This window comes from Loxodonta africana, chromosome 19, assembly GCF_030014295.1.
Source record: "Loxodonta africana isolate mLoxAfr1 chromosome 19, mLoxAfr1.hap2, whole genome shotgun sequence".
Classification (NCBI taxonomy): Eukaryota; Metazoa; Chordata; class Mammalia; order Proboscidea; family Elephantidae; genus Loxodonta; species Loxodonta africana.
This window is the reverse complement of record NC_087360.1, coordinates 21,521,611-21,548,506: the sequence shown is the minus strand read 5'-3', so window position 1 is coordinate 21,548,506 and position 26,896 is coordinate 21,521,611. Positions and strand designations below refer to the sequence as shown.

The 26,896-nt window shown below is 54.2% G+C and overlaps 1 protein-coding gene across 5 annotated transcripts; it reads right to left on the bottom strand.

Annotated features, from left to right (window-relative positions):
- Positions 1-272: 272 nt before the first annotated feature.
- Positions 273-26,601, bottom strand: SMPD4 (sphingomyelin phosphodiesterase 4). 5 transcript variants are annotated; one of them, XM_064272372.1, is made up of 20 exons: positions 26,396-26,601; positions 24,395-24,478; positions 22,702-22,788; positions 21,697-21,839; positions 21,477-21,552; positions 20,806-20,914; positions 20,569-20,621; positions 19,693-19,844; positions 16,632-16,764; positions 15,811-15,882; positions 12,605-12,691; positions 9,997-10,142; positions 9,301-9,391; positions 8,696-8,796; positions 7,333-7,496; positions 6,447-6,652; positions 4,994-5,227; positions 4,602-4,733; positions 4,305-4,433; positions 273-4,130 (listed from the first exon to the last, which is right to left on the bottom strand). In XM_064272372.1, the coding sequence occupies exons 1-20, from the start codon at positions 26,468-26,470 to the stop codon at positions 3,801-3,803; spliced, it is 2,604 nt and encodes an 867-aa protein (XP_064128442.1). In that variant the 5' UTR covers positions 26,471-26,601; the 3' UTR covers positions 273-3,800. The 5 variants fall into 5 exon arrangements, with proteins under 5 accessions (XP_064128442.1, XP_064128443.1, XP_064128444.1 ...); XM_064272373.1 differs by lacking the exon at positions 12,605-12,691 and having other exon boundaries at positions 26,396-26,600; XM_064272374.1 differs by lacking the exons at positions 9,301-9,391; positions 9,997-10,142; positions 12,605-12,691 and having other exon boundaries at positions 26,396-26,599.
- Between the last annotated feature and the right edge of the window lie 295 nt (positions 26,602-26,896).

The following is a 26,896-nucleotide window of genomic DNA, read 5'->3' as shown; positions in this document are numbered from 1 at the left end:
AACAGAAGCCAGCTACAGAATCCAGGGCAAAAGCCAACATGCTTTGCCAGAAAGTCCACCTATATCCGATGTAAGCTACACCCCAAAGAAAAATGCCTTTCAACTGACTGGCTGCTCCTAACAGATCTCATCATGCAGGTGCCTACATTATATCAGATCTCATTATGGAGGTAATTACATCATCACTTAGCTACCAAACTATACCATTAACTGCCAAACCACTGAGAATCATGGCCCAGCTAAGTTGACAAACAACCATAACATCACAGATATTTAAATGTTTTCATGACCTTTGTTTCTGCAGTTTTTCTTTTTGGCATTCAGAACAGAATTCCTCAAAGTTGTCCATGTCTTGAAAAGTTTAACATTAAAGAGTAAACATGAAAAAAAAAATCATTTTTAAAAAAGTAACTGAATGGGATAATACCTCAAATTTCTCAAGATGGACAAGACTTTTAATCACCTGAGGTGCCCCGAGAATAACAGTGAATGTGGGCAATTTGTTCAGGCCAGGTCCCTGGGCAGCCAGTGTGGTCAGCCACTCTTAATGGGGAAAAGGAGTGCAAATGAGAGGAGGAGATGGCACATGGGACGGTGGCAGGAGACAAATCCTAACTAGGAAAGTTTACCTGTCAGAAAGGGAGTCTACCCATGGTGCCAGGGAGAATATGGTCTTAAAGGGTCAGGAGGCAAGTGTCCCACCAAGGGCTGAGAAAGTGTGTTCTCAGCAAAGCAGATAGCATGAAGGTCTGCAGGCCACACACCCTATGCTGTGTCTGAGTCCTTGGCAGTCAATGGAACTGGGATGTAAAATGTCATTCTGGCTGCCCAGGCCACCCCACTCAGGGCCTCGCAGGTTGTGTACTACGCAGAGCCTGATAGCCCCAGGGTGTAGACCTCAAAGTAGATGACTCACCTGGAGGAATGGAACACAGGGTCCCTGCTGGCAACCATTTGGGGCAAGATCACACTCAGCGGAGTCAGGGCAGAAACAAATCAGGGAAGCTCCTGTAGCCTGACTCCAGCCTGGCCGGTTGGCTCTACCAGTCCCAGCTCAGCCTCCACTCCTCCCTTCCTGGGCCCACTCTTCCACGCAGGGTCCCCCAGCTTCCACTCCACTCCCCTACCCCTGCCAGTCCTTTCTCAAATCTGTAGTGACAGATCTTTACAAAACATAAATTTGGCTGATTTAAAACAGAAGTCCCATCACCCTTACCTCACCTGGCCACCCCCCAACTCCTGCCACAACCCATCACTCCCCAGGCCCAAGCCACCAAGTGCCTACAAGTCCTGTTCCCTCCCAGCTGCTCTTCCGCAACACAGTGGCATTCAGGCCTAACTACCTGTCCTTGACTACTGCTTGTCATGTTGCATCGCAGGTTGCTTATTCCCAGACTTTGAATTCTGCTTGCTCTGCACTGCGAGGTCATGGGAGCTGTGGGTAGGTCCTGCCTTTTCCCCATGGTGTCCCAGGCACAGGCGAGTGTGGCACCCAGCAGGTGGCTGGCTCATGGTTAACAAATGGATAAAATGGAGTATTTTGTTTTTGTTTAGGGTGTTGTGAGTTCTGAATATGTTTTTGGGTGAAGAAAAACGAGTGAGAAAGAAATGATGGCGAGAGGGTGATGGGTGGTGGATGACTGTAGGACCATAGAGGTTGGGGTGGGAGGGAGATGTATACATTTGTCAGTGGAAGGCACGAAGTGGGTGTTGTGGGGGATGGTGTCATTATCTGACCTCAGGGCATCATCTTGCAATGCACCCTCATACCCCTTCTCTTGACTGGATGGGACTGGTAACAAAAACCAGTTAATTTGTTAAGGCTGAACTTGCAGAAAATCTAATATCCCATTTCCATCAGTTGTGACCAAAAGCAACTGATCTACCAAGGGGATAGGGGACATTTAACAATTGACAGCTGTTTGGGGAAGGCCACCCCACCTTTTTGAGGGATGGTTTGAGGCAGGTTGGCTGGGTCAGCCAGTGCCCACTTCCCTTGAGGCCAGTGTCAAGAACATGATGAGATCCATGTCTCTCTCTTGGGCTGCAGATCTCCGTGGGCAGCCTGGGGGTGGTCAGGGGAGCGTGTGCCTTTGCTGCTGTCTGGCTGGCCAACTCCAGGCTGCAGATTTCTGATAGAACCACGCTGCCGTTCAGTGAATGCTCAAGTGTGAGCTGTCACGCTCAGTTCTCCAGTAACTGGGTTTTCCAGTGTTCCTGGTGATGCACTCACACGGGGCTGGTGAGCACACACAACCTGCTGAGCTTCCGGATCTGGTACACGCAAAGCCACAGGAGAATGACCTATGTGTGTCCCAGGACTGCTGCCTTTCATACTAAGGCATGCTCTGATCTGCTGTGGAGTAGACGGTCAAGTCCACACGGCTTAGAGCAGCAGGGACTGTGCTACATCCCCACCCTTTTCCACTGCAGGCATTTCAGAATTAAAACCTGCCTGTGTTCTGTTGTTGCTGTAAAGGAAACTCCCGAGCCCTGGGCAAGGAGCGCTAAGGACGACCAGATAACCAGACTTGTGAACAAAGGGACAAAGGGATGACGGGCATCCAGTGGCCATTTCTGCAGACTTCCTGAGTTCTCAGCGGGCCCTGTGCAGTGAAATTCTGCAGACTGAGCCCTGAAACCAGAAGACTCCTGGAGCAAGATTCATGGTCAGGTACATGTCAGATTTGCTTTTTGGTCCCAGGCTCCAAAATACCATTATTCTGAGTTTACATCAAAATAGGAAGCCCACTATTTATGTTTTCGAAAATTTATGGGATTGAAAAACAAAAAATACACAACCCACCACAAAAACTAAAGGCCTGGTTTAAGGTCAAATGGAGCTGCTCTGTGGGATAACTGAAGGTGCCCAAGACCCTGTGGGGACTGTATTTGAGGATGAACATATCGGTGTCGTATCTGAATTTGTTTTATTAAAAGCTTGTGTCTTTAAGTACCTGATCTTACTGATGATATGAACACTGCTTTTGACCATCTTTGGTTGTAGAGCACACACCGCTAAGATCAGACTCCATCAATTTGGGTGTGTTGACAATGCTTCCCGAAGACGAAGGTCCCGCCTGTGACATAGCGGCAGTGATGTTGGGCCACCTTGAAGTGGGGGGTGTGATGACCTGGGGGCCAAGGAGCCCAAGGCTAAAATTCCCTAGGAAGCACCTGGGCTCGTGGAGGACTTCATCTCTTTAGAAGTGGAATTCTGTGGCTCCACTTGGAAAACCGACCCTCATTTTACCAGGTGTGGCGGCAAAGCGCAGCTCTGCACTTAGGAGTCAGAGGAGAGCCATAATCTGATTTCCTCAGGAATCCTTTTTGAAAACTTTGATTCTTCCCTGGAGCCAGAGGCTAAAATCTTGTCCTGGTGTCACAATGCACATCTGACCACATTAAGGACAGCAGATGGGTCAGGCCAGGGCTGCACCAGGCCTCTGGGGAAGGGCAGGAGCCGCTGGCAGCCCACAGCTCCTGAGCTTGAGGAGCTAAGTCCCACAATGACTAAAGGGCGTCCTTCAGAGTGGTGTCAGCAGTTTGTCCCGGTAGGCTCTTCCTCCAGCAACACATGGGATGTGACCTGGTGGTGGAGTGTCTTGGGATGGTCTCCTTTCTCAGCTCATGGCCACTTTCAGGTGCTTCCACTGCTGCCAGAAACATCCCCCACAAGTGTGAAGACAACTGTGTCCAGGCTCGCAAGTGACAGAAGACTGCACGGGGCTGCCTCTGCCCTTCCTTCACCTTCCCCAGGGGCCTCTGAAGGTTTCTTTCTACTGGAAGCGAGTCGGCTGTCAGGCCTGGTGTGGCTTCCCCCACTCAGTGAGCAGCGCCATGGCCGAGGCGTAGAGCAGGTAGCTCAGGATGAGGATCAGGGTGCAGGGCAGGGGCCCGATGCAGAACAGGGAGGCCACAAAGAAAGCCAGCAGGAGCAAGAACAGCGTCCGGTAGCTACCCAGGAAGCGCAGGCTGAGCCTGGGGCCCCCAGCCTGGCTGACAGCGTGTGCCCGTCTCACAGGGCTCAGCAGGTGCCTGTTGGCCGGCACAGGCTCAGTGAGGTGGTAGCGGCAGAAGCTGCCCAGGAAGTCGGTCCGGGAACACAAGGCTGCCATCTGGCCTGCAAACTGAGCACAAACAAAGGCACAGATGGCGTGAGGAAGGTAGTTGGCTGGAGCCATCCCACAGGCGTGCAGGCAGCGAGGCCACTCCTGGGACTGGAGGGCCAAACCCTCTCCCAGCCTCAGCCTTCAGAGGGCCACACACTCCCCACAATGTGAGATGCCACCCACCCCACTCACTCTGCGGTTGATGGCGGAGGAGAGCCGGAAGAGCACGCGGACCAGACCAGCGATCTCGTAGCTCCGGATGGGCTGCAGCTCTGAGTCGCCCTGGTACTCGATCTCAAACCTCCGCAGGCCATTAATGATCTAGAGACCACAGGAGAGATGAGCACCAGGTGAAAGCAGGCCACAAGGACATTTCAGAAAGCACCTCTTGGTAGACAATCCAGAGAAGCAGGCCTCCCTCCCTGGGGTGAAAGGCAACAGGGCCGTGGGCCCTTTCCAGGCTGCCTACTCTGTGTCCTAGACTCTTACCTGATACCGGCCCAGAGGGGTGAGCACCAGCCCATCCTCTCCCACAATGCAATCTGGAAGCTGCTTCTTCCCATTCTCGTCCTGTGTCGTCCCCAAGGCAAGTGTAAGCTGGGCCAGCTGGGCTTCGCTAAGCTGTCAGGAGACACATGCACCAAGAGATGAGATGTCACCCCATCAGGCCATGAGCATGGCACAGACATGATATTCCCCCAAGATAGAAGCTACACTGGGTTCATCTATGAAGAGAGTGGGACCTGTAACTGCCAGTTGTGGTGTAGGCAAGCAGGGAAAGAGGAGGGAACAGTGCTGGCCATGGGGGAAGGAAGGACATCTGGCCACAGGGGGCACCGGTGGCACTCTGGGCCATGGACGACGAGCCCTGCAGCACATACTCGGAACATCTGGCACAGGTACTCCAGGGCCTTCTCCAGGTACTCGTCTGTCTTGCGTACACTGTCCTGCCCCACTTCATCAAGGTCATTGGTCGGGTAGGAGCTGCTGGTGTCCAAAGGGTAGAAGCCCAGCCACGACAGGAAGGAGCGGCTGGCTGTGCTCTCGGCAGACTGGTCGGAGATGGACTTGGCCGTCTGCTTGGCCTGGGCAATGAGCTGAGCCAGACGCAGGACCTGCCAGGGGCATGTGCACATGAACAGTTTGGGAGGGACCACCACGGCCCCCAGCTCGAGCAGGAAAGATGGGCAAGATTCACCCAGGCAGAGGTGGCCTGAGGGAAGCCTGGACGGGTTGTGTGTACCCAGACCAGGGATCAGCAGGGCTCAGCTTCCACAGGAGGATTTTTTTTTATATAATTTTTTTTGTGCTTTAAGTGAAAGTTTACAAATCAAGTCATTCTCTCACACAAAAACCCATATACACCTTGCTACACACTCCCAATTACTCTCCCCCTCCACTCTTATCTTTTCGTGTCCCTTTTGCCAGCTTCTAGCCCCCTCCACCCTCTCATCTCCCCTCCAGGCAGGAGATGCCAACATAGTCTCAAGTGTCCACCTGTTCCCAGAAGCTCACTCCTCACCAGCATCCCTCTCCAACCCACTGTCCAGCCCAATCCACGTCTGAAGAGTTGGCTTCGGGAATGGTTCCTGTCCTGGGCCAACAGAAGGTCTGGGGGCCATGACTACCGGGGTCCTTCTAGTCTCAGTCAGACCATTAAGTCTGTCTTATGAGAATTTGGGGTCTGCATCCCACTGCTCTCCTGCTCCCTCAGGGGTTCTCTGTTGTATTCCCTGTCAGGGCAGTCATCAGCTGTAGCCAGGCACCATCTAGTTCTTCTGGTCTCAGGATGATGTAGTCTCTGGTTTATGTGGCCCTTTCTGTCTCTTGGGTTTGTAATCACCTGTGTCCTTGGTGTTCTTCATTCTCCTTCGATCCAGGTGGGTTGAGACCAATTGATGCATCTTAGATGGCTGCTTGCTAGCGTTTCAGACCCCAGACGCTACTCTTCAAAGCGGGATGCAGAATGTTTTCTTAATAGCTTTTATTATGCCAATTGACTTAGATGTCCCCTGAAACCATGGTCCCCAGACCCCTGCCCCTGCTACACTGGCCTTCAAAGCGTTCAGTTTATTCAGGAAACTTCTTTGTTTTTGGTTTAGTCCAATTGTGCTGACCTCATGGGAGAAGGATTTTTAAAGGCTTCTAAATTGGAAAGATTTCTAACACATGCTGCCTTTCAGAGAAAAGTTAGGCTCACTGGAAAAGAAGGAGGGGGCATAGTCAAGACTATCCAGCTTTCCTCCCTCCTCTTCCTGTGACCCTCACTCCTTTGCACTGCGACCCTCCCTGGGTTCAGACCCTGGCTGAGTGCATTCCCAGAACCTCACTCACCAGGCTGCGGACCTCGGGCCCAAACATCGGGGTGTACTTGCAGTCCTGGCCCTCCAGGCTGTAGACATGGCTCTTCACCTTGAAGGCAGTGTCGGTGACGGCAGGTGGCCAGGACGACAGGAAGCTCCCGGTGAATGTGGGCGTCATGAAGATGCGGTGCTGGCGGTGGGGGAGGACAAGTTCAGGCTCCAGGAACAGCTGCTCTCCTGGGGATAGAGAGGAGTCTGCTTTAAGTTCAAAGGGCACAGGAAACCGAGTAGCCACTGGCAATAGTCCTGAGTACTTGCTGAGGCTGTGAGGAGCAGAGAGCACCATGTGCCCTCTGAAGGGGCCAGTGGGTCCTACATCAGCAGCACTGTACACTAGGTAGGTGGCTAGCATATGGGCTGGCTGTAAGCCAGAAAGAGGGATGGCAGGACCTGAGGGGCTGGCGCCTGACACTCATCCTCTCCAGTTTCAAGAGCAAGACAAACTCTCACAAAGAGAAAGAGACAAAAAGTATGAGAGGGACCAAGAAGATGGCCTCCAAACACACCCCCAGGAGTCACAGGAGAAACAGCAGTTCCAGAGGAGACAGCTCACAGTGCCACGGCGCCCTCCTTCCCTCTGGCACAGCCAGAGCACCAGCCAAGCATACCCACTCACAGGCCCCCTCAACTGTCATTACCAAGACCTTCTTTATCTGAACAACCAAGGAAGGGGAGGATTAGGGGTTGACACAAGTCTTCACCATGCCAACGTGCACCAGAGGTCTCCAAGCCAGCCTTCTCTGGGGTCCATACAAGCCTGGGTCCCTCTTTAGGTGCTGCATCCTACCAGCTGCAGGCCTGACCCAGATGCTGCCAGGACTGGGACCCAGCTGGCCCAGGGCTAAGGGCTTACTCACCTTTCTGGATCATTTCCATCAGGTTGGGCTGGGCAAAGACTTTGGCCACCCGGAACACCATGAGCGCATTCTTGGGGCTAACCAGGTCGGTGCGGAGCGCGCGGTTCAGGAAGCCCACAAACAGCTTGGTGTACATCAGCAGGTTCTCCTGGACAAAGGGTGCCCTGGGGACCAGTGCAGCAGGGGTCAGGGTCAGCCTATATGGAACCTGTGCCCACCTTCCCACTGGAGGCAGGGGCCACACTGGCCCTTGCCCACTAATGCTTCCCTTCCCTGGGTTTTCAGATAAAGAAGGTCTTGGGAATGACAGCTCAGAGGGCCTGTGGGTGGGCAAGTGAGAAGGATGAGACCTAGGCCCACTGATGACAGAATCCCCAACAAGAACGAGGTCCCTTGAAACGAAGTCCTGATATGTGCTACAACATGGATGTACCAGAAAACATCACGTGGAGCAAAATAATCAGACGCGAGTAGACAAATACTGTGTGATCCCACTTAGATGAAATTTCTAGAATGGGCGAAAAACCTAAGAGACCAAAGCTAATTAATTGGTGGTTAACGGGGGCTGGGGGAGGGGAAACGGGGAGGTGTGGTTAAGGGTGATGAAAAAAACCATAACTGGATAGTGGTGATGGCTGCACAACACAGTGAATGTAATTCATGTCACGGAACTTTACATGTAAAAATCACTCATACGGCAAATGCTATCCTGTGTATTTCACCACAATAAAACAGAACAGACACAAGGATGTACGCACAAGAACGAGGCCCCCTTCCAAAAGGACCAAAGCTACAGGCTTGGAACCGCATGTGGCAGAGGTCACCCCAGGAGCCCAAGACAGAACAGGAGCAAAGGAAAGAAACACCAGAGAGCACAAAGGGGAAGTCAGCCAGGGGAGACTGGGCCACAGGGTGGCAGTCCGAGGGCAGTCATGGGGATGCCAGGTGGCCGGCAGAGGGAGGCCGCTGACAAGAAGCCACTGGGTGGCCGTGAGGATTGGGTAGGGAAGATGACACCCGGAGGCCAGAGAGGAAGGAGTGGGGGAGGCTTGTGGGATGGATGAGACCTTAAATGTGCATTTGAGCCGAGAGGAGACAGTGAAGGGCAGGGGTACAGAGCAGGGCAGGGGAAGAGGACCACCCACATTTCCAGGGGATCAATTCAGGCCCAGGCTGCACAATTCTGGGGCCCAACAGAGTATGGTCAAGTTGCGGGTGGCTTATGCTCACCCCACAGGGACTCAGAGAAGAGCCCCACTGAGGCAGCCTGGGCCCCCAGTTACCCCCCCACCCCCGCCCACAGATGCAGTGCCCACTGTGAGGAAGCCACGCAGTCACTGGGCTGGAGGGGATTCCGACTCACCATCTCTCTGACACGCAGCGGGGCTGGGTGTCACTGCTCGGGGCCTGCTTCTCAGGAGCATACCTCCACGGCTGCAGGTAACTCAGCCACATCTCCAGGACCTGGTGAGAGATAGGAGTCCCCAGTGGGTGGTGGCTAGGCACGCGGACGGGCAGAAGGAAGAAGGCCTACCCCCTTGCCGTGGGCCTTTGGCTCTGCCGGGACCAGGGCATGACCTCATTGGAGGTGCAGACAAGTGTCCCCTAACAGGGCTTGGAGGGGCTCGGCAGTCCCTGTGATGTTTGATTTAACCTCACACTAGCCTTCCGTAGTAAGGCTCGCCCGCTGGTCCAGCCTCGGGAGCTGAGTGCAGCTCCAGGGAGTGAAGCTTAGGAGGCTGCAGCCACCCAGCTCAAACAACTGAGCTCAGAGTCAGGGCACAGGTTTTCAGTACCAGAAGGCTGGCTTTGGAAACCCAGGTGGGCAAAACACTGAGACCCACCCAGGTCCCCTCCAGGCCTCCGTAATGGCAGTCACATCCGTCTCACATCTTGCCCCATGGCCCCCAGCCCCACACCTCAGCAGGGACACACAGTGAGCACAGGCACCACAGGGACGACACTCACGGCTCTGAACGACGCATCCAGGGGCCAGTGACCAAAGCAGTGCTGCAGAAAGAGGTAGAGCTTCTGCTGGACGAAGCGTGGGATGGCAGCCCTGGGGGGGAAGCTGGGTCAGCCTGGGGCTGGCTGGTTTGCCCAGCAGAGGGAAAACCTGTGCAGATGTGAGCCCAGGGACCCCCACGTGCCGAGGGCCCACCTACCAGGTGGGGACTGGGCACGCATGACCTTAGCAGCCCTTTTAGGCCCCTTCAGAGGGAGAACTTGCGGTTCAGAGAGGTTAGGGAATGCTCCAGGCCACACAGCAGGTGCTGAGCCAGCCTGGAAAAACCGAGTGAGCAGAGCACGCACAGCCCGTCAGCTACCTCAGATGCTCCTCAGAAACCCACAAATGCCGAGGCCCACTCTCGCCCTGCTTGGGCAGGAGGAAAGGCTCCCCACTGCCCCTGGCCAATGTGGCTCTCTCCACTAAAGAGCACAGCACAGGCCTTGTGGGGAGAGGCCCCGACAGCTCCACCTGTGTAGCTGAGGCTCTGGGGCCAGGTCGGGCTGAGGAGACAGATCAGGGATAGTCAAGAGCATGCCCCACCCTGTGGGAGCCGTCCCTGAGCAGGAAAGTGCCCCACCCCATCGTGGGTGACCAGGCTGACAGACAAGGAAGAGGCTGGGCCCACACCCCACGCCTCTACAGCCCACACCCACCGTTTGAACTCCTCCAGGGGGCTGGTGGCATGGGAGTGGGCGGAGGGCGAGACCTGCTCTGGCTTCAGGCTGCTGGAGAAGGCATGCAGGTGTTTTAACAGCAGCCGCACCACCAGCACGTGCTCCTCGGTGGGCGTGAACGACTCCTGGTGTCAAGGAGAGACATGTTGGCCCGGGACAGTCTGGGGAGCTCCTGCACCCCCGATGAGTGGCCCACATGTGACCAGACCCACTCCCTCAAGGCTGCGTCACCCAAGCCAAAGGTATGGGCCTACTACCCAAGCCACCCTGGCCCTAGTACCTGCACATGCATGCCACACCGCTTGGTCTGAACTGAGACTGCCCCGATGGTGGTGACATGATGACCCAGTGCCTGCACAGACATCCCTAGTGGACGGCTCGATAAAACAACCCAGTCTGGAGAATGTTTCCCATTTTCACAATGCATAGCTGTGTACCACCTGTGGGTGACATCAGTCACTGCCACCTGGGTGCGTCTCCTCAGGGGTCCTCACCTCTTGGCCAGCCGGAGGATGAGGACTGTTACAGGGGGGAAGGCTAGCGTCCCACCTGTACTCTGGACTCAGGGTCTGCAGCCTGCCTCCCGGTCCTGTAGACAACTCACCAGGCCATGGCTTCTCCGTTCCCAGTAAACATCCCTGTTACTTCTTTGCTACAAGCCCAACCCGTTCCACCAGCTCCTCTTCTGGACAAGGGTTGGAGGGGCTCTAGCCTGTGAGGGGCACATGCGGCGGCACTTCCTCCCTCGTCACCTGTGGTCAACTAAAACCCCCAAGACAAGGGGGCCCGCGATCTTGTGAGCCTAACTTCTGACCCACCACAAAGTAAACTCAGGACCTTTGAGGCAGAGAGCCACTTGCCACCATGGAGATTGTCCACTTTGCTCAGCAGCTTAATGTGGGCGGGAGCCTTCAGGCAACGGTCATGCAGGGAAAAAGCAGTGGGGGCGGCAGGACCCCCTGAATGTCAGCCCCTGGCTCCTCCCACCTCACCTGCCCACTGCCCCCTGGGGCCTCAGCACACCTGAAGAGGAGCCCTGGTCTGCCTCATCCAACCACACATGAGGCTGAGGTGGGATGGCCTGCACCCCGAGGAACCACTAGATGCTATACCCGCATGCCTACTTTCTCCCACCATGAAAATGCTTCTGCAGGCCCAGAGGACACACGCGAGGGGTGGGACTGTGGTGGAAAATCACTTCTATTTTTAAAGAGCAATATGAAATATTTTAATAACAACGATGAAAATTAGCTCTCTGGGACATCAATGACAGCCCGTTCCACCCCCCGAGAGGTGTCCTCTTCAAGTTTCGTTTCCCAGCCCAGGGTCCTGAGTTGTTCCCCTTCTGCATGCGCTGAAAGCTACCCTTCCCCGTCTCAGGGTGCCATGTGGCCTTCACTCCTGACACCTCTCCCCACTTCCAGGGGGTCTAGAGACCACTGCCCACCTTCCACCAGTGCACTGGGGTTCCCTCTGCCCCTTTTCCCACTTAGCCTGTCAAGCGAAACATCCTGTCCTCAAACTTCCAAGCCCAATCCCCCTTGGGAGTCTCTGGCCAAGGCTGCCTTGGCCTCCCCACACACCTCGCTGGGCCCCGCTACCGGGGCTCAGTGCTGCCCTTCTGGGCTGCCCTCCCAGGGTCTCTTCTCTCATATCAGGGCGCCTCTCCTACACTCGGAGGAGGAGGACAAGCCCAGGAAGCTTTAGCTGACGTAACCCCCCAACAGGGGCCAGAAACAGCCCCCACTGCACCGCTCCCCACATCACACCCTCCCTGGCCACCCCACCAGCCCCCAGGACCTCCTTTCCCCACAATGAGGCTGCTCAGATGTGCGCGAACCCCCACTGAAGCCTGCCTTCACCAACTCTATCCCAACGCTTGACTCTCAAGACATGTTTTCTAGTTTTGTACTAAAATACACACACAACTGCTGTGCAATTCCACGAGCAGTGAGCTGGTCGGCCACCTGGGCATAGCAGGGCCCCAGCCCCACAGTTCCTGGGCACCCATCTCACAAATTAGCCAACCACAAAGCTCTGCCACCTTTGGTCCTGAATCCCTCCCCATACCTGCCATTTCTGCCTAAGCAGCCTGCACTGCCTTCCCCAGGTCACCACTGAGGGCCTACAAGCAGCTGGCTAAGACTGGTAGAGACCTGGCCAGTTGGTACCGGGACTGGCGGTTTCAGGTGGTGGGGCCAGGCCCCATGTTCTCCCTAGTCTCTTAGCTTCATACACAGGGCTAAGGCCAAGCTAGGTGACACTTCCACGCGGAGAAGGACCTGCACCAGCTAGGCGCCCGGGAGCTCCATGAGCAGAGGCTCTGCACCGGGAAAGTGAGGTAGACCGCTGTAAGGGCTGCATGGCCAGCACCCTTGCCCCAGGGGCCAGCAGTGGAGTCTGGGTCTGCGCCCCACCGCCCTAAGGATCATAGGCGGCGCTCCCTCCCACAGGGCCAGGCTGAAGGCTGACCCGGATCATTCAAGACCTGTTCCCTGGCCTCGTTCTATTCCTGCACTGACTAGATGCTCAGCAGACGGACGGCACCACAGACAGGAGTAAACAGAACAAACAAAACGGTCGGTACTTGGTAGGTGTGGAGGGCCTGGAAGCCGGGTTGGGCAGGACTGTGGAGGGCGCTGGAGACACTGAGTCGGTAGTGCAGAACCTCCAGCTGAGACAACAAACAGAGCAGAGAAGCCAAGAGAAGCAGCAGGAAGGCAGAGGGCAGAGGGCAGGGAGGGCAGGGAGGGCCGGGGACGGGGGGGGGGACCGGAGGGGGAGGCAAAGGTGGGAGAAAGAGACAAAAGTGAGAGTAAGCCCAGAAGTAAGGAGAAAAAACAAAACAAAAGCACAGTCAGTGATAATCCACACAACCACAGCCCCAGCCACCTCAGGTGGGGAAACATCACTCCCCAAGTGGCCCAAACTGTGACCCCTCCTGGCTCAGCAAAGTGAGAGAGGGGCCCCCATGTGAGAGCCAGGCCCTGCCAGGCCAAAGACCCTCAGGATCACTCAGAGGCCCCTAGCAGCCTCTCTAGCTTCAAGAGGTCAGATGACTTTTTCCTTCCGGAAGGGGCCTCACCCTGAAGGACTGCACTGTGTGAGCATGTCCACGTTGCAGCCCACCAGGAGCTGAGGCACGCTCACTGGGGCACGCTGCCAGCACAAGGGCCCAGAAGGCCCAGGTTCAGAAGAGAAATTTTGAGGGGCCAGCTCCCAATGGAGGCCTCTCTACCCGTGGAAAAAAACACAAGTTTGGTGGCTTTCCCTGGGTTGTCTTAAGGAGAAATTTACCAAACCAGCATAAGCCATGACAAGTTCCTATCTATCTAAAACCCGATCACTGTACCCTCCTTTTCTCTGGGAACCAAGGGGATGGGGCTGGTTCTTAAAGGCAACTCAGAGGGGCACAGGCTCAGCCCAGGAGGTACGCAAGGCACAATGAGCAGAGCATGGCCAAGCCCCACAGTGTACAGCGTTATGGGTAAGCTTCTACTCAGAGATGGTGTAAGTAACTTATTAGTTCTTGTTTCAGGACCACTAGACTCTTCTACTCACGAGGAATCTCCCAATCTCTAATACACATGGTCTTTCCTTGTCCAACGGCAGGAGCCCAGAAAACATGTACCCGGCAGGTGGAGCCCTGTGGCTGGGACAGTGCTAGACATGGGGTGGCAGCTGTGATGGGGAGTGGGCCGTCCTGCCACACTGAGGCCTGAAGAAGCCACCCCCTCAGCCAGACGCAGCCCCCAGCCAGCCCACCACATGTCCCGCCCTGCAAGGCCATGCCCCTGTCCAAGCAGCATGCCCTACCCCATCTCACACAGGAGAGACAGAACCCTCGAGCCAGATGGCAAGGAGCCAGACACACACCAGGCAGGGCGGGAAAGAGCACTGCTAAGCAGCACGGCCGTGCAGAGCTAGCCCCAGCGCACAGTGAGGAAATGGAGCAGAGTTCTCCAGCCTGACCATGCTGGTGCAACTGCCTGCAGGAACTCCAGAGGTGGTGCTTGGCAAGCAGAGGTGGAACGGAGGCCCAGGCCTTGGGGGACTGAGTGAGGCTCAGGCCCCCCGCAGGGCCTCCTGGAGCTATACTCCTGTACCCACAGGGTCAGGAAGAGAGAAGTGACCCCAGGAACCATGCAGCTGGTGCAGCCCAGGGCCTGAGTCAGTGTGTGGGGCCTCAGGTGAGGCTGACCTGCACAGCTGGCTTCTCCAGTTTTCTCAGGATTTTTCCTCTGTCCAAATGGGAGGAGGCAAAGGGAGGAGCCTCTCTGGGCGCCTGGGGGGAACTTCTCAGTCTTCCCCCAATGCTATCACCTGAGCAGCTCACCCCACGATCTGGCAGAGGAAGCAGCGTGGGGAGAAGGGAAGCATCCCCAGCAGGGAGAGCTCACTGCCCCTCCCGGTGCCCTGAGGACTTAAACCCCGCACAGGTACCCACAGCTCAGAAGGCACCTTCCCAGCAGGGCGACACTGAGTGGGGCTGCTTCTCCTTGCTCCAAAGACAGAACAAGCAGACGGAAGCTAAGGCAGCATACGGCCAGCCAGACCCAGCCATATGCACAGTAGAAAAAGCACTCAGGAGCCCAGGGAGAGCCGGGGCTCAGAGGACCTCCATGGTCAGCCAGGACGGCCATGCATCAGTCGGGAGCGTGCAACTTGTCTGCTTTAGAAGCAGGAAGGGCGTCACAGGTGCTCTGTAAGTTGAGAGGCTCAGGCAGCATCCTCAGCTGTTAGACCTGCCCGCCTCCTCCCATCTGGGGCCAAGGGCAAGATTTGGGGTCCCCTGTGCACCCACCTCTGCCCAGCACAGCACTGGGTGTGGGAACTGGTACCAGAGGCTCTGCATCATGAACAAGGCAATGGGATCCCCGAGAACCACAGAGGTAGGTTAACAGACACCATTTTCAGTTTTAACTTTACCCGCCATCAATTCTTAATTCTTAAGGAAATCCTTAAGAATTGTGTCCAGCAGCGACAATATCCAAGTTGATATACAGAACCCGTGAGCAGCAGAGCCTTGGCTGATGCTGCCTTCAGCAGGGGCGTGAGCAGGCAGAATCCCAGCTGCTTCAGGAAGTGTGATTCTTAAGTACCACCCTGGCCCCTTGAATGACAGAACCAATAACCTGACAGGTCCAGTGGGGATGCCAGAACCAGACTGCCCTGAACTCCAGGCACTCTGCCAGTCCCACACCTCAGCAAATGACTGAGCTGCCTGGGGAGGAAGAGGGGAACGGACAGGAAGGAAGAGGGGAGGAGGAGGTGGCAGGCCACATGCAGGAGGGCACAGGCCCCGAACACCCAGACAGCTGCTTGCTGGTGCTCTGGAGAAGGTAAGAGGGCAGTGTGGGCAGGCAGGAGAGGCTCGAACTGGTCACCCGGGTGGGCGGGGGTCTGCCTGGGCTGAGCTACTACCTTAGCGGGCAAGCATGGAGGCGCTGCTGATGGGAGAGGGGGCAGGCACAGACAAGCCTCCCAGAGGAGCCAGCCCCAGCTCCCAGAGCAAGAGCAATCCCCCCACCACTTGTTCCCACCATCAAGGCTGGGCTCCAGAAGACGCCTGGTGCTGGCCCTGGAGAGGACAGACATCCTGACCTCAGCTGCCCAGCCCTTGGGGCGCAGACCCACCTCAGCATCTGAGAACAAAACCCACCTTTCACTGGGCATTGGTGTGAGGGGAGATGGTGGGTCTCAGCTGCCCACCATCCAGCCCTCCAGACCTAACTCTGCTCAAGGACAGAAGGACCAGACTGGTCAGGCACGCCTAGGCCTGAGCAGACCTACCTTGGCATGAGGGGACTGCATCTTCTGGTACATCTCCAGTGAATAATGGTGGAGCCACATCTCAACAAACACCTGCGAAAAGGTGGTGGTGGCTGTTTTGTCTCTGTAAGCCATGTCCTGGCCACTTGTCCTCGTCAAGGGCCAGCACAACCCACATCAGCTGTGTACGGTCAGAGCCACCCCCACGGTCCCTCTCTGCAAACGGGGACATGATGCTGGCTGTTCCTACCTCTTGGGGTTGCTGTGAATATAACATGGTCACCTGTCAAAGCATAGTAGTGCACACACCAGAGTTACACATGAGGTGGGAGAGACAGAACCCCTCCCTGTCCACATCCAGGTAGTCATTGACTGAGGCTGGAGCCCTCACAGGCAGACTGCACAGGGCTGCTGAGCTGCTGGCCCGAGTGGAGGCTTCACAAGCCCCTCAGCTCAGCGTCACGGAAAGGTCTCCAGGAGACATCACTGGGTGGGTCTAACTCCCCACAAAGTGATCACAGGAAACAGCTCCAGTGATGTGCAGGAGAGCCTCAGTGGGTGGGCAGGGAGAGCTTCAACACGGACCCATTGGAAACTAAAACACTATGCAACGGTAACATCACCACGAGAACGGGGGAAAAAAAAAGACAAAAACTTCTGTGGACAAGGAATAAAGTTGGAATAGGAAACACTGCCAACAACATATGAGAAGGGTGGGTAAATTTTGTGTCAAGCTTTTCTAAACTTCACAACAGTTAATACTGACAATTCAGAGCCACAGTGGAAGGTGGTCAAGTAGTCCATGTCAAGGTGGAAGCAGGTACAGCCTCCCCGGCACTCACCTGCAGCAGGGTTTCGGAGCGCCAGATCTCGTGGGAGGCAGGGTCTGCGTTCACAGATGTCTGGTGGGAGATGTGGCGCTTCAGGAGGCTGGTGTGATGGAGGCCATAGGAGGCAAAGGATATGGCTGGTGTCCTGAGGAGACAAGAAAACAAGCCCACGTGAGGGGCTCCCGATAGCCAAGCCAGGGGCCATCTGGACATCAAAATAAACAGTGACAGATCACAAACCTGCTGAATCACGTAACAACCCCAACTCCACAAGAACACAGTGGATACACAATGGAAGAAGAGTCACCCTTACAGTAGAGTGCGAACTAGGAGATACGGACTGGTGAAGTCAGAAGTTTGCCATTTGGTGGCCACCCGTCTTAGTCACCCAGTGCTGCTATAGCAGAAACACAAGCAGATGCCTTGAATGAAGAGAAGTTGATGCTTTCACAGTCCAGGAGGCTGGAAGTCTGAATTCAGGGCCCCAGCTCCCGGGGAAGGCTTTCTCTGCCAGTTCTAGGGGGAGGTCCTTGTCATCAATCTTCCCCTTGTCTAGGAGCTTCATGGTGCGGGGACCCCAGGTCCAAAGGACATCCCCCGCTCCCAGCACTTCTTTCTCGGTATGAGGTCCTTCTCCTCTCTGCTCAATTCTCTTCTATATCTCAAAAGAGACTAACTCAACATACAACCTGTCCTGTCTCATTAACCTAACCGTCTCTAATCCTGTCGCATTTACGTCATAGAGACTGGGATTTACAACACATAGGATAATTACATCAGATTACAAAAAAATCAAATCAGATCACAAAACCACACAATACTCGGAATCACGGCCTAGCCAAGTTGACACATATTTTGGGGAGATGCAATTCAATCCAGGACACCACCCAAGCAATAACTGAGTTGGCCGAAGACCATCGGGAACGCTAAGGCTTATTAGCTGCCAACGGGTCTGCTCCAACTCATGGCAACCCCATGCACAACAGAACCCAATGGTGCCCAGTCGTGTGCCATCCTCATGATTGCTGGTATGCTTCAGTCCATTTTTGTGGTCACCATGTATTTTTAGTGCCTTCCAACCTAGGCAGTTCATCTTCCAGGCTATGTCAGACAATGTTCTGTCACAGGGTTTTCACTGGCTAATTTTTAGAAGTAGGTTGCCAGACCTTTCTTCCTAGTCTTAGTCTGGAAGCTCTGCTAAAACCTATCCACCATGGGTAACCCTGCTGGTATTTGAAATACCATGCATCACAGCAAACACACAAGCCACCACAGTATGACAAACTGACAGACAAGTGATCTGCGAGGTCAAATCCAACCCATGACAACCCCACATGTGTCAGGGTAGAACCGTGCTCCATAGGGTTTTCGTGGTTGCGATCTTTCGGAAGGAGATCGCCAAGTCTGCCTTAGGTGGACGTGAACTGCCACCCTTTTGTTAGTAGATGAACATTCAACTACCTGATAGTTACATAGTCTTGCTAAATCTTTCTGCTTTAACTTTACAGTGGAAAAACCTGGCCAAGATGCCGTTAACCCAGTGATCAAAGCTAACATTGACAGCCATAGGACAAACAATACCAAAGGCCTCCAGACAAGATGCCCTGAGAACAGCCCATGTCGTTGCTGCAGTGCTCCTGGAAACAAAGCATGACCTGGATCTACTCAGGAGGAAACACTGGCAAAGCCCAGCCAAGGGGGATTCTGCAGCAATCTAGCCTCTTTGGAGATCTGCACTCTTTGAAGGTGCCACGGTCAGAAAAGATGAGGAGACCAGAGACTACAGACATAGACACGCAATACATGGAGTGGGCCTCGACTGGATGCCAGACAGAGCCAGGTATTATTTGGGAGAACTGGTGAATCCAATGGGGTCTGAGGATTAGATGGGAGTCCTGTAGGGACACAAATCTCCTGATTTTGACAGATGTACTGTGCTCGTGAAGCAGTATGCGCTCGCTTTCAGGAAATACACGCTGAGATATTAAGAGATAACAGGGCATTGTGTCTGTAACCTACTCAAGTAGTTCAGAAAAAAACAACACACAGAGGTTAACGCAGCGGATAAGACCAGTGTAGCAGTGTCAACTGTCCAGAAATCTGGGGATAGGGTCTACGAAGGTTCTTTATATTATTCACAACAATTTCCCTGTGAGTCTGAAATTATTCCAAAAGGTTACAGCAAACAGAACCAGGCCCAGATCCTACGAGGAGCGTGCCCTCGGCCCATCTCCATATCCTCCTCCTGGGTTGCAGCGTCACCAGCACGGTGGCCTCTGTAGACACTTGCCTGCCCGAGCAGCCCCTGCCACTCATCCTTTCAGTCCACCTCTTCCTGTGGGCATCTGTCCACATACATGGGTGAAAAAAGTGTCTTTGGTGAGGTCCGGCCTGGTGCGGACATGCCAGCAGATGTGGGCAGAGCTGGCACCTGCAAGAACAGCCTGCCTGCAGCTCTCAGGGAAGGAGATGGACTATCTAAGTAAGGAGGTCAGGGAAGCAGAGGCAGCTGTGGCTGGGGCTAGAGCACCTTCTGGGGACAGTAGTCAGTCCCCATGTGCTACAGCATGAGAGGCCCCATGCACCCTCCTCAGGCCGAGGCTGACTGCACATGACCTCAGGCCCGCCTGCATGGGCCAACAGAGGCTCAGCACCCAGACTGCCCTTCAGGGACGACCCTTCTGAGGCCTCGCCTACAGGTTCTTTCTCTCCAAAGGAAACAGTCCCAGAGCCTTCGTCAACTCTCCTTACTCAGCCTCATGCCCTCTCCATCTTGCTCACCAGGGTAAGGGTGCTGCTGAGGGCAGAGCACGAGCCAGCTGCCATTCTAGACCAAGGCCCTATTGATGCAGCCAGAAGACCCAAGGGCATCTGTGATGCCATGGACCACTGGCATGCCCCTGGCTATGCTAGGGAAACTAAGGCACAAGAAAGGCTCAGTGCCCTGGACAAACGGTAGCAGTCTGACTATGTAACTCTCTGTAGGAAGGGCCAGCCCTTACAGCTGGCTGCAGGGATAGGCCCAGCTCTTGGACCACCTACTGCAGGTAGCCAAGGGCCAGGGCAGCCTTACCTGGGAGCGGGCGAGGGGCTAGACCCTCCAGGACTGGAGAAGAGTGGGGGGAGCACGCTGCCTTCTATGGGCAGGAACCACGACAGGTACCTGTCCACCAGGAGGAAGTAAGCACAGTCTGAAGTCCGGACATGGAGGGACAAGGGCAGTGGCTGGAAAAGCAAGTATGTCATTAGCATGTAGCTCTGGGTGCCACCCTGGCCGCTGCACACCACCAGAGCTCCTGTGTATGACACACTGCAGTCCTGGGGCCAGGCCACAAGCACCCAGGGTCAAGCTAAGGAGAAAAGAAGCTGCCTCGACTCAAGGCCTAACCAGACCTTCCAGTTAGGACACCCCCGTCCTGCTGAGTAGGCCAGGACACAACCCCTTGGGAGGGCCTTGTCTTATAGTTTTTCTCTCAGTTCTGCCCAAGTGTCTTCCCCACCAAACTGTAAACACTCAGCACAGATATACCAGGTAGGGAAAAACATGAAGCACTGACTGAATCAGTGAGAGAGAGAGAAATGGAAAAAGGAGTGAGGAAAATGGGAAAGGCCTAGCACTGTCCTCTGGCAGCCCCCCAGCCCCACCCCAGCCTGTACCCCTCGAAGGGGGCCAGGTCACCCTGCTCTGTGGTCAGGTCTGCCCACAGATTTGTGGTCCTCACTAAAGGATGAGTGCCCAAGAGCAGGACCACGGGCCTAGCAAAGGCTGGAAGAAAAGTGAGCCCAAGGAGTGAGGCAGGGAGTCAACCAGAGGGAAAAGAGAAATGGAGACAGGCTGCAGCTGGCTCCCAGACAGAGTCCAAGCCCCATCTGCTCTCCTCAGAAATGAGAGTCCGCCCTACCCCAGAGGACTGAAGTAAAGCACTTTGCCCAGAGTTCCCTCCTGTACCTTCTGAGTGATGAGGCTCAAGGCAAAGAAGAATATATAATACTCAAATGGATCTGACGACAGCATCAAGGAGCCAATACACAGAGGTTGTTGGACCTACCCCCTACTGTGCACCAGGGCCTCCCCATCCTCCAGTGTGCACCGAGACCCCGCACCCCCACTGTGCTCTAGGCCTCCCCAGCGCCCACTGTGTGCTGGGCCCCCTCAGCCTCCCCACTTGCAGGACACAAAGGATACTGAGTGCCAGGTTGAGGCCGAGGCCCCCGCTAGGGGGGAACTGGACCTTGTTGTGGTACAGAGGGCTGTCGGGGAGGACTCGCTCCTGGATGGACGCCTTCACGGGGCCCTGTAGAGAGGGGGCGGGGGCTCCTGAGCAGGCACCAGGCACATCTCCCCTCCCCCAGGTACAGCCCTTTGGGAAGCTGCTGAGGAGGAGACCAGCACAGAGCCTGCTATGCCTTTGCTGTGGGTGGTGTCTGAGCAAAGAGCCTTGCTTAAGAGTCCCATCATCCTCACAAAGCTCGCAAACCAGCAAGGGCAGCAGCCCACTCGCTCTGAGCCCTGCCAGGTGCGTGATGAGCCCTGCCGGCTTTGCTTCTTACAGCCATGAAGCAGGTCGTCCCTCCACTTGCCCTGATACACTGGAGGCTCAGAAGAGCAAAGCAGCCAGGTCACAGGCCCCGCCCGCCAGTCCATTTGCAGAGTTTGGAATTATCTTTAAAAAACAATCAAAGCAATTGTTTAAGTTCTAATTTGCGATGCCTCCTGGGCCCTGAACAGACACAGTGATGTTCTCTTGCCCAGTGTCACAGCCTCTCCAGGCCCTGCACACCCACTTCGTTGCAGCCACCGTGCAGAGCCTGCTCTGCCCCAGGCACCGTTCTTGCCACCACAGAACACATGCTTACCGGAAGGTAGGAGACTGGAAAATCAAACTTATAGTCTTCAGCTTGCAGTTTATAAACCAACTTCATCATTGGGCCACTGAGCGCAAAATTAAACAGGTAAACAGAAACAGGCAGGTGAATTTCTAACCACCTTGACCTGTTTCTTAAGAAACAGAGTGATTTAAAAGCAGGATTACCATGAGGAAATACCCAGAACCTCCCGGGCGACACACCTACCTACCCAGGGTCTAGAAACTCCATTGCGATGCTGTATTCTACAGGGTTCACACGCCCCTGTAGGCAGCGGAGGTTCCAGCCAATGAGGACGCCGTCCAGACTGCCGAAAATGTTCTCTACCAGCCATGGGAAAATGGTGTGCAGCTCCTAGAACAGTGTGCTGGTGAGGGTGCCAGGAGGCTCATGGGGACCAGGACCAGGCACACCACACAGAGCCACTCGCCCGGCTCCAGTCCTGCACCATGTGCTGCCCACCTGCCCTGGTGGCCCTGTGCTCATTTTGAGGATGTCACTTCCCATTCAGAGACCCACAGTCCAAGGCTTGTACCCATAGAGCCTGTGGTGCAATGGTGCCAACGCAGGGGCAGCACTGGACTCTTTCTCTGTGGTTACGTGGCACACAGGTAGTACTGCTTTATATCTAGGCCAGCTATATAATCAGCCTACAGCAAAATGATTGTTTTTAAATGTCAGAAAATTCTGATCAGATGAGAGCTCTATTAAAAAGAGTAGCAACATCCTTTCTGAGAGTGAGCTCCTGAACTATGACTTACTGTCACTTAATATTAACTCCCCGTCCAGGTCAGCTTCCTGGGCTTTTAGTGACACTTACTACTTGACAATTCTGAATGTAATTTAAATTCATATTTTAAGTATTTACATCAGAGTTTCTCAGCCTTGGCAAAACTGACATTTGGGGCTGGATAATTCTTTGTTGTGAGGGGATGTTTACCGTAGGATGTTCAGCAGCATCCCCGGCCTCTACCCACTAGATGCCAGCAGTACTCTCCCCCCACAAACTGTGACAACCAAGAATATCTCCAGATATTACCAAGTGTCTCCTGTGAGACAGAAGCACCTGCAGTGGAGAACCCCTGGTTGCTCATAACCGAACAGTCACAGTACCAGGACAGGCCTCTGTGGCAGATGTGCTCAGAGGTAGGAATCGTGGACAACAATAAGACTTTTCAATGAGTGTGCAAAACAAGTCCCAAGAGGGACACTGTACCTTTGCTGGGAAATCCTCAATGACTTTAACCAAGTCTTGGCACCGCTGTGCAAAGGGCTTATTTACACAGTCAGCTTTCAGACTAGCCTGGAAGACAGAACAAATGGGAAAAATCATAAGTGTGTTCACTTTGTGGCTTTTGCTGATATTCTGACTTAAGGCAAAACAGAAAGCCAAGCAATAGGCAGGAGCTAGACACACAACCACCAGCCTGCTCATCATACCTCCACTCATCAGGTCATGCTGCCCAACTGGCCTAGAAGAGGCCACCAGCAGCGAGGCTGCAGCCTGATGCATTCTCGACCAGCAGCTCTCAGGCTTGCTTCCCAGTGCCTCCCTGAGGCATCACCAGTGACCTCAGGGCACTGCATACTATCAGGACAAAACTGACTCCTGCACGATCCCCAAGAAAAGGCTTAGCTCCAGGGGCAGGAGAGGGCAGTTACTGTGTATGGAGCCCCTGCCCCCGCCCCAGGCCCTGGAGAATTCAGGGTTTGTAAACACAAATTGGAAATTTCCCACGTGGCTGACTGCCTTTGAACTTACATAAATGTGACAGCGGTGAGAATGGCCAAGAACATGAAGGCATCGGCAGATACTTTCTTTACTCCATTATCCATTATATAGTAGATAACTAAGTAAAGAACTGGCTAAAACTACAGACAGTTCCAGCCAACAGTCGACACTAACCACCAAAGCAATGTAGTAGCCAGAAAACATTCAGGACGAGCACTAAGGAACTAAACATAAAGTTGTGGGATGAGGGGAGCAGGTGGCATCTTAACCGCGTGAAGGAAAGGCCTCTCTGCAAATGGACTGAGACCAGGAAGGAAAGCCAAGATTTTAACCACAAGGCCTTTGACCCAAGGATAGCTAAAGCCCTATCCAACTCTAAAAGAGGATGGACCATGGGCCTCGATCAGAGATGGAAACCTGGGCTGTTTAGGCCTTGGTCACCAGGGAAGAATGCCCTTCCAAACAAGTGTTTACAGAAAGTATGTCCTGGGAACTGAAATTAGAAACAAAATAGGAAAATAGGGTTCACCCTTCATCACCAGTACTGTCTCACACCAACTTCTTGGCATCACGCTTAATACTCAAAGCTCAGCTCCAGTTCCCCCAGCACAGCAGGGTTCGTCTTTCACTGACAACCAACCAGTTGCCATCGAGTTGACTCTGACTCACAGTTACCCCATGTGTGTCTGACTAGAACTGTGCTCCAGAGGGTTTTCGATGACTGATTTTTCGAAAGCAGATGGCCAGGCCTTTCTTCCAAGGCACCCCTGGGTGGCCGTGAACCTCCAACCTTATGGTTAGCATTTGAATGCATTAGCCGTTTACATCACCCAGAGGCTCCTTCGATGGTGATAGTTAGCTTTATCAAACCATCTCATATTTGTGTAATTATTTAAGGGCATGAAAATTCTGACGTCCATCCTCCTTGCTTACTCTTCCCCATGCCCAGGGAACAGGAAGAATAGGAATTTAAATCAATTCATCAACACCAGAGCTCAGAGTTTGAGGAACCCCAAGGTCCTACACCAACAGCAGACAGCATCAAGCTTAAAGATTCTAACTCTGAGTCCAGTGTTATTTCCATCACTGGGCCCTAAGAAAACAACCACTGGAGAGTTCTTCCTGTCAATGGAAAGAATACTTAAGTTCCTTCGCTCACATGGCCGTTGATACTTACCAGTAGGAAACTGGGCTGCTGCAAGTGAGGGAACGCCATGGCAGGTTCCCGTGGAGAGTCAAAGATGGCCGTCTTAGGAAACCACTGTGAAAAAACAAAAATGAGATCTCAACATTTACTACACAACAGATTATGTACATTCGCAATGCCCATGAGAATGTCTGTATAACCCAACACACACTGCACCACCACATCCCGTGTTTTACAGAAATGTCATTCTTATGCAGTTCAGGGTGGCCAGCTTCAGACCCAAGTTCATGGGGAATTTGCAGATGTAAGTAAAGGCTCAAGTCAATTGACCTTAGATACAGAGATTACCCAGGTGGGCAGAGCGTGATCCCGGAGCAGAGCGTTTTCTCCAGCTGGTAACAGAGTGGAAGCCAGAAAATTCCAAGCATGAGAAGGATTCGATATGCCATAGCTACTTTGAAGGTGGAGGAAGCCACCTAACAAGGAATGCAGGCAGATTTTGGAGCAGAGAGCAGCCTCCAGCTGACAGCCAGCAAGGAAATGGTGACTGTAGTTCTACAACTGGAAGATACTGAATTCTGCCAGCAACCTAATGAGCTTGGAAGCAGATTCTTCCCCAGAGCCTCCAGGTAAGAACAAAGTCTTATAAAGCCCTAAGCAGAGAACCCAGCCAAGCCCACTTGTACTTCTGACTACGTAACTTTGAGATACTAAAAGGGTGCTATTTGAAGCTAAGTCTGCCACACAGCAGCAGCAAATACATCCTCACAACCACCGTATGAGGTCAGTACAGATTAGCAAACAGAGGGACAAAGGGGTTGAGTCACTTACCCACACCAGCTAGTAAATGGCTAAGCACAGATTCGAATACACAGACCTTCCAAATCTCTCAGAGACAAAGTTAAACACTGTCTATATTACCTGTGCTTTACGGGAATAAACCAAAGGAGGGAAGGGCAAGCTCTGCCAAGGTAGCCTTTGAATGAGCCATCAGAAAATCTCACTCACCCAGGACAGAAACTGAAAAAAACCCAGACTTCGACTGCGTAGGGGGGAAGCCTGCCCGAGTACCCTTGACGGCTTTTGGAGGCAGAGAGGCTGGGTACAAGGAAGCGGTGTAGGCAGCTGGGGTCTTAGCAATATGAACACTTCCAGGCTTTTTCGTTTCTCAGTTCTAGCTAGCTACCAGTTTCAGGTTTAAGAATGAATTAAAATAAAACGCCTCAGTCATAAACCATTTGATCAAGAAAACACTGTTTACTACTCCAAAACGATCAAGGCAGCATAAAATCCCGGACTGTTTGAAAAGGGTAGAGCCTTCCACACGAAGTGAAAGCACCACCCTGCTCAGGGGAAGCTGAAGGAATAAGCCCCAAACAGAGATCTTTCCAAGAGGCTGTTTCCCCGCACACTCTGTCCTCCCAGCGTGCAGCATCCACGCTCCTCCCAGTCACACCCCTCCGCGACTGTGCAACAAGCGTTTGTTTTATCCCGCCCCTTAAACACCCACTTTCTTCAGGAGCTGCTTCACACCCTGCTGTGGGGTTTGTTCTGAGGCCGGTAGCTGCTCCCGCCCTAGGCGAAGCAGCGGCATCCTCCCGTTTGTCGCTCACAACTGTCCTGTGAAGTGGGCATCGGGCCCTCATGTTGCAGAGGAGAACTGAAGCTTGGAGCAGTCGAGTCACATAGGAAGGAAGGGTCGGGCTGAGACCCAAACCCAGTCTTCCTCCCACACCACTCCCTGAGCCACAAGGCACAGCTTTAACTCGAAGCTCTCCTTCCTTGAACTCGTTAAACGAATGTTAACCGAGCACCTACCGGGACAGGTGTGCGAGCCGCCCGAATAAGTGACATAGAGGTGCAGCCCCGACCCTAGGCCGCCCCCGCCCGCCCCGGCCGGTGCAGAGACGCTGGGATCCAGCCCGAGTCCTGGGGCTCATGGAGGGGCGGCGACGCCCGGTGGGCCTCGGCAGGGACGTCAGGAAGCCGCCACGGTGCAGGGATGTCTCGCGGGCGGCTCCCACCACTCACCTGGGGCGCCCACAGCGCCGTTCGATTCAGGGCCCAACGCCGCCGTTCCGAAACCCAGCGCCTAAGTGTCGTCATCAAACTGCGCGTGATGTTACACCCCCAGCCCTGGCCAGGCGGGAAACGCGCTGCTACCCCTTCATGAACCTGACTTAAAATGCGCGTGCGCAGAGGTAAGGCCTCCTGAGTTTGTGGGAGTCCGCCACGAAATGCGCGTGCGCAATGGGGGCGTTTGCGCCCTATACGCGGGAGCTCGTGCGCCATCTCCCTGGCCAGGAGTGCGCGTGCGCATAAGCAGAGGTCGCTTATTAGGCCCACCGAGGAGCGCCTCCTAGTGGTGAACAGGCACCTAACGATTACATGTGGCGCAGAAGACGCAGCAAGCGTTTATTGAGCGCCTACTATGTGCTCGACACTGGACTGAGCGCTGATACTCGAACAAGCACGACCAACGCAGTCTAGCCCGGAATCGCCCAGGAGCGGATCCGGGCGGTTCATCTTGGG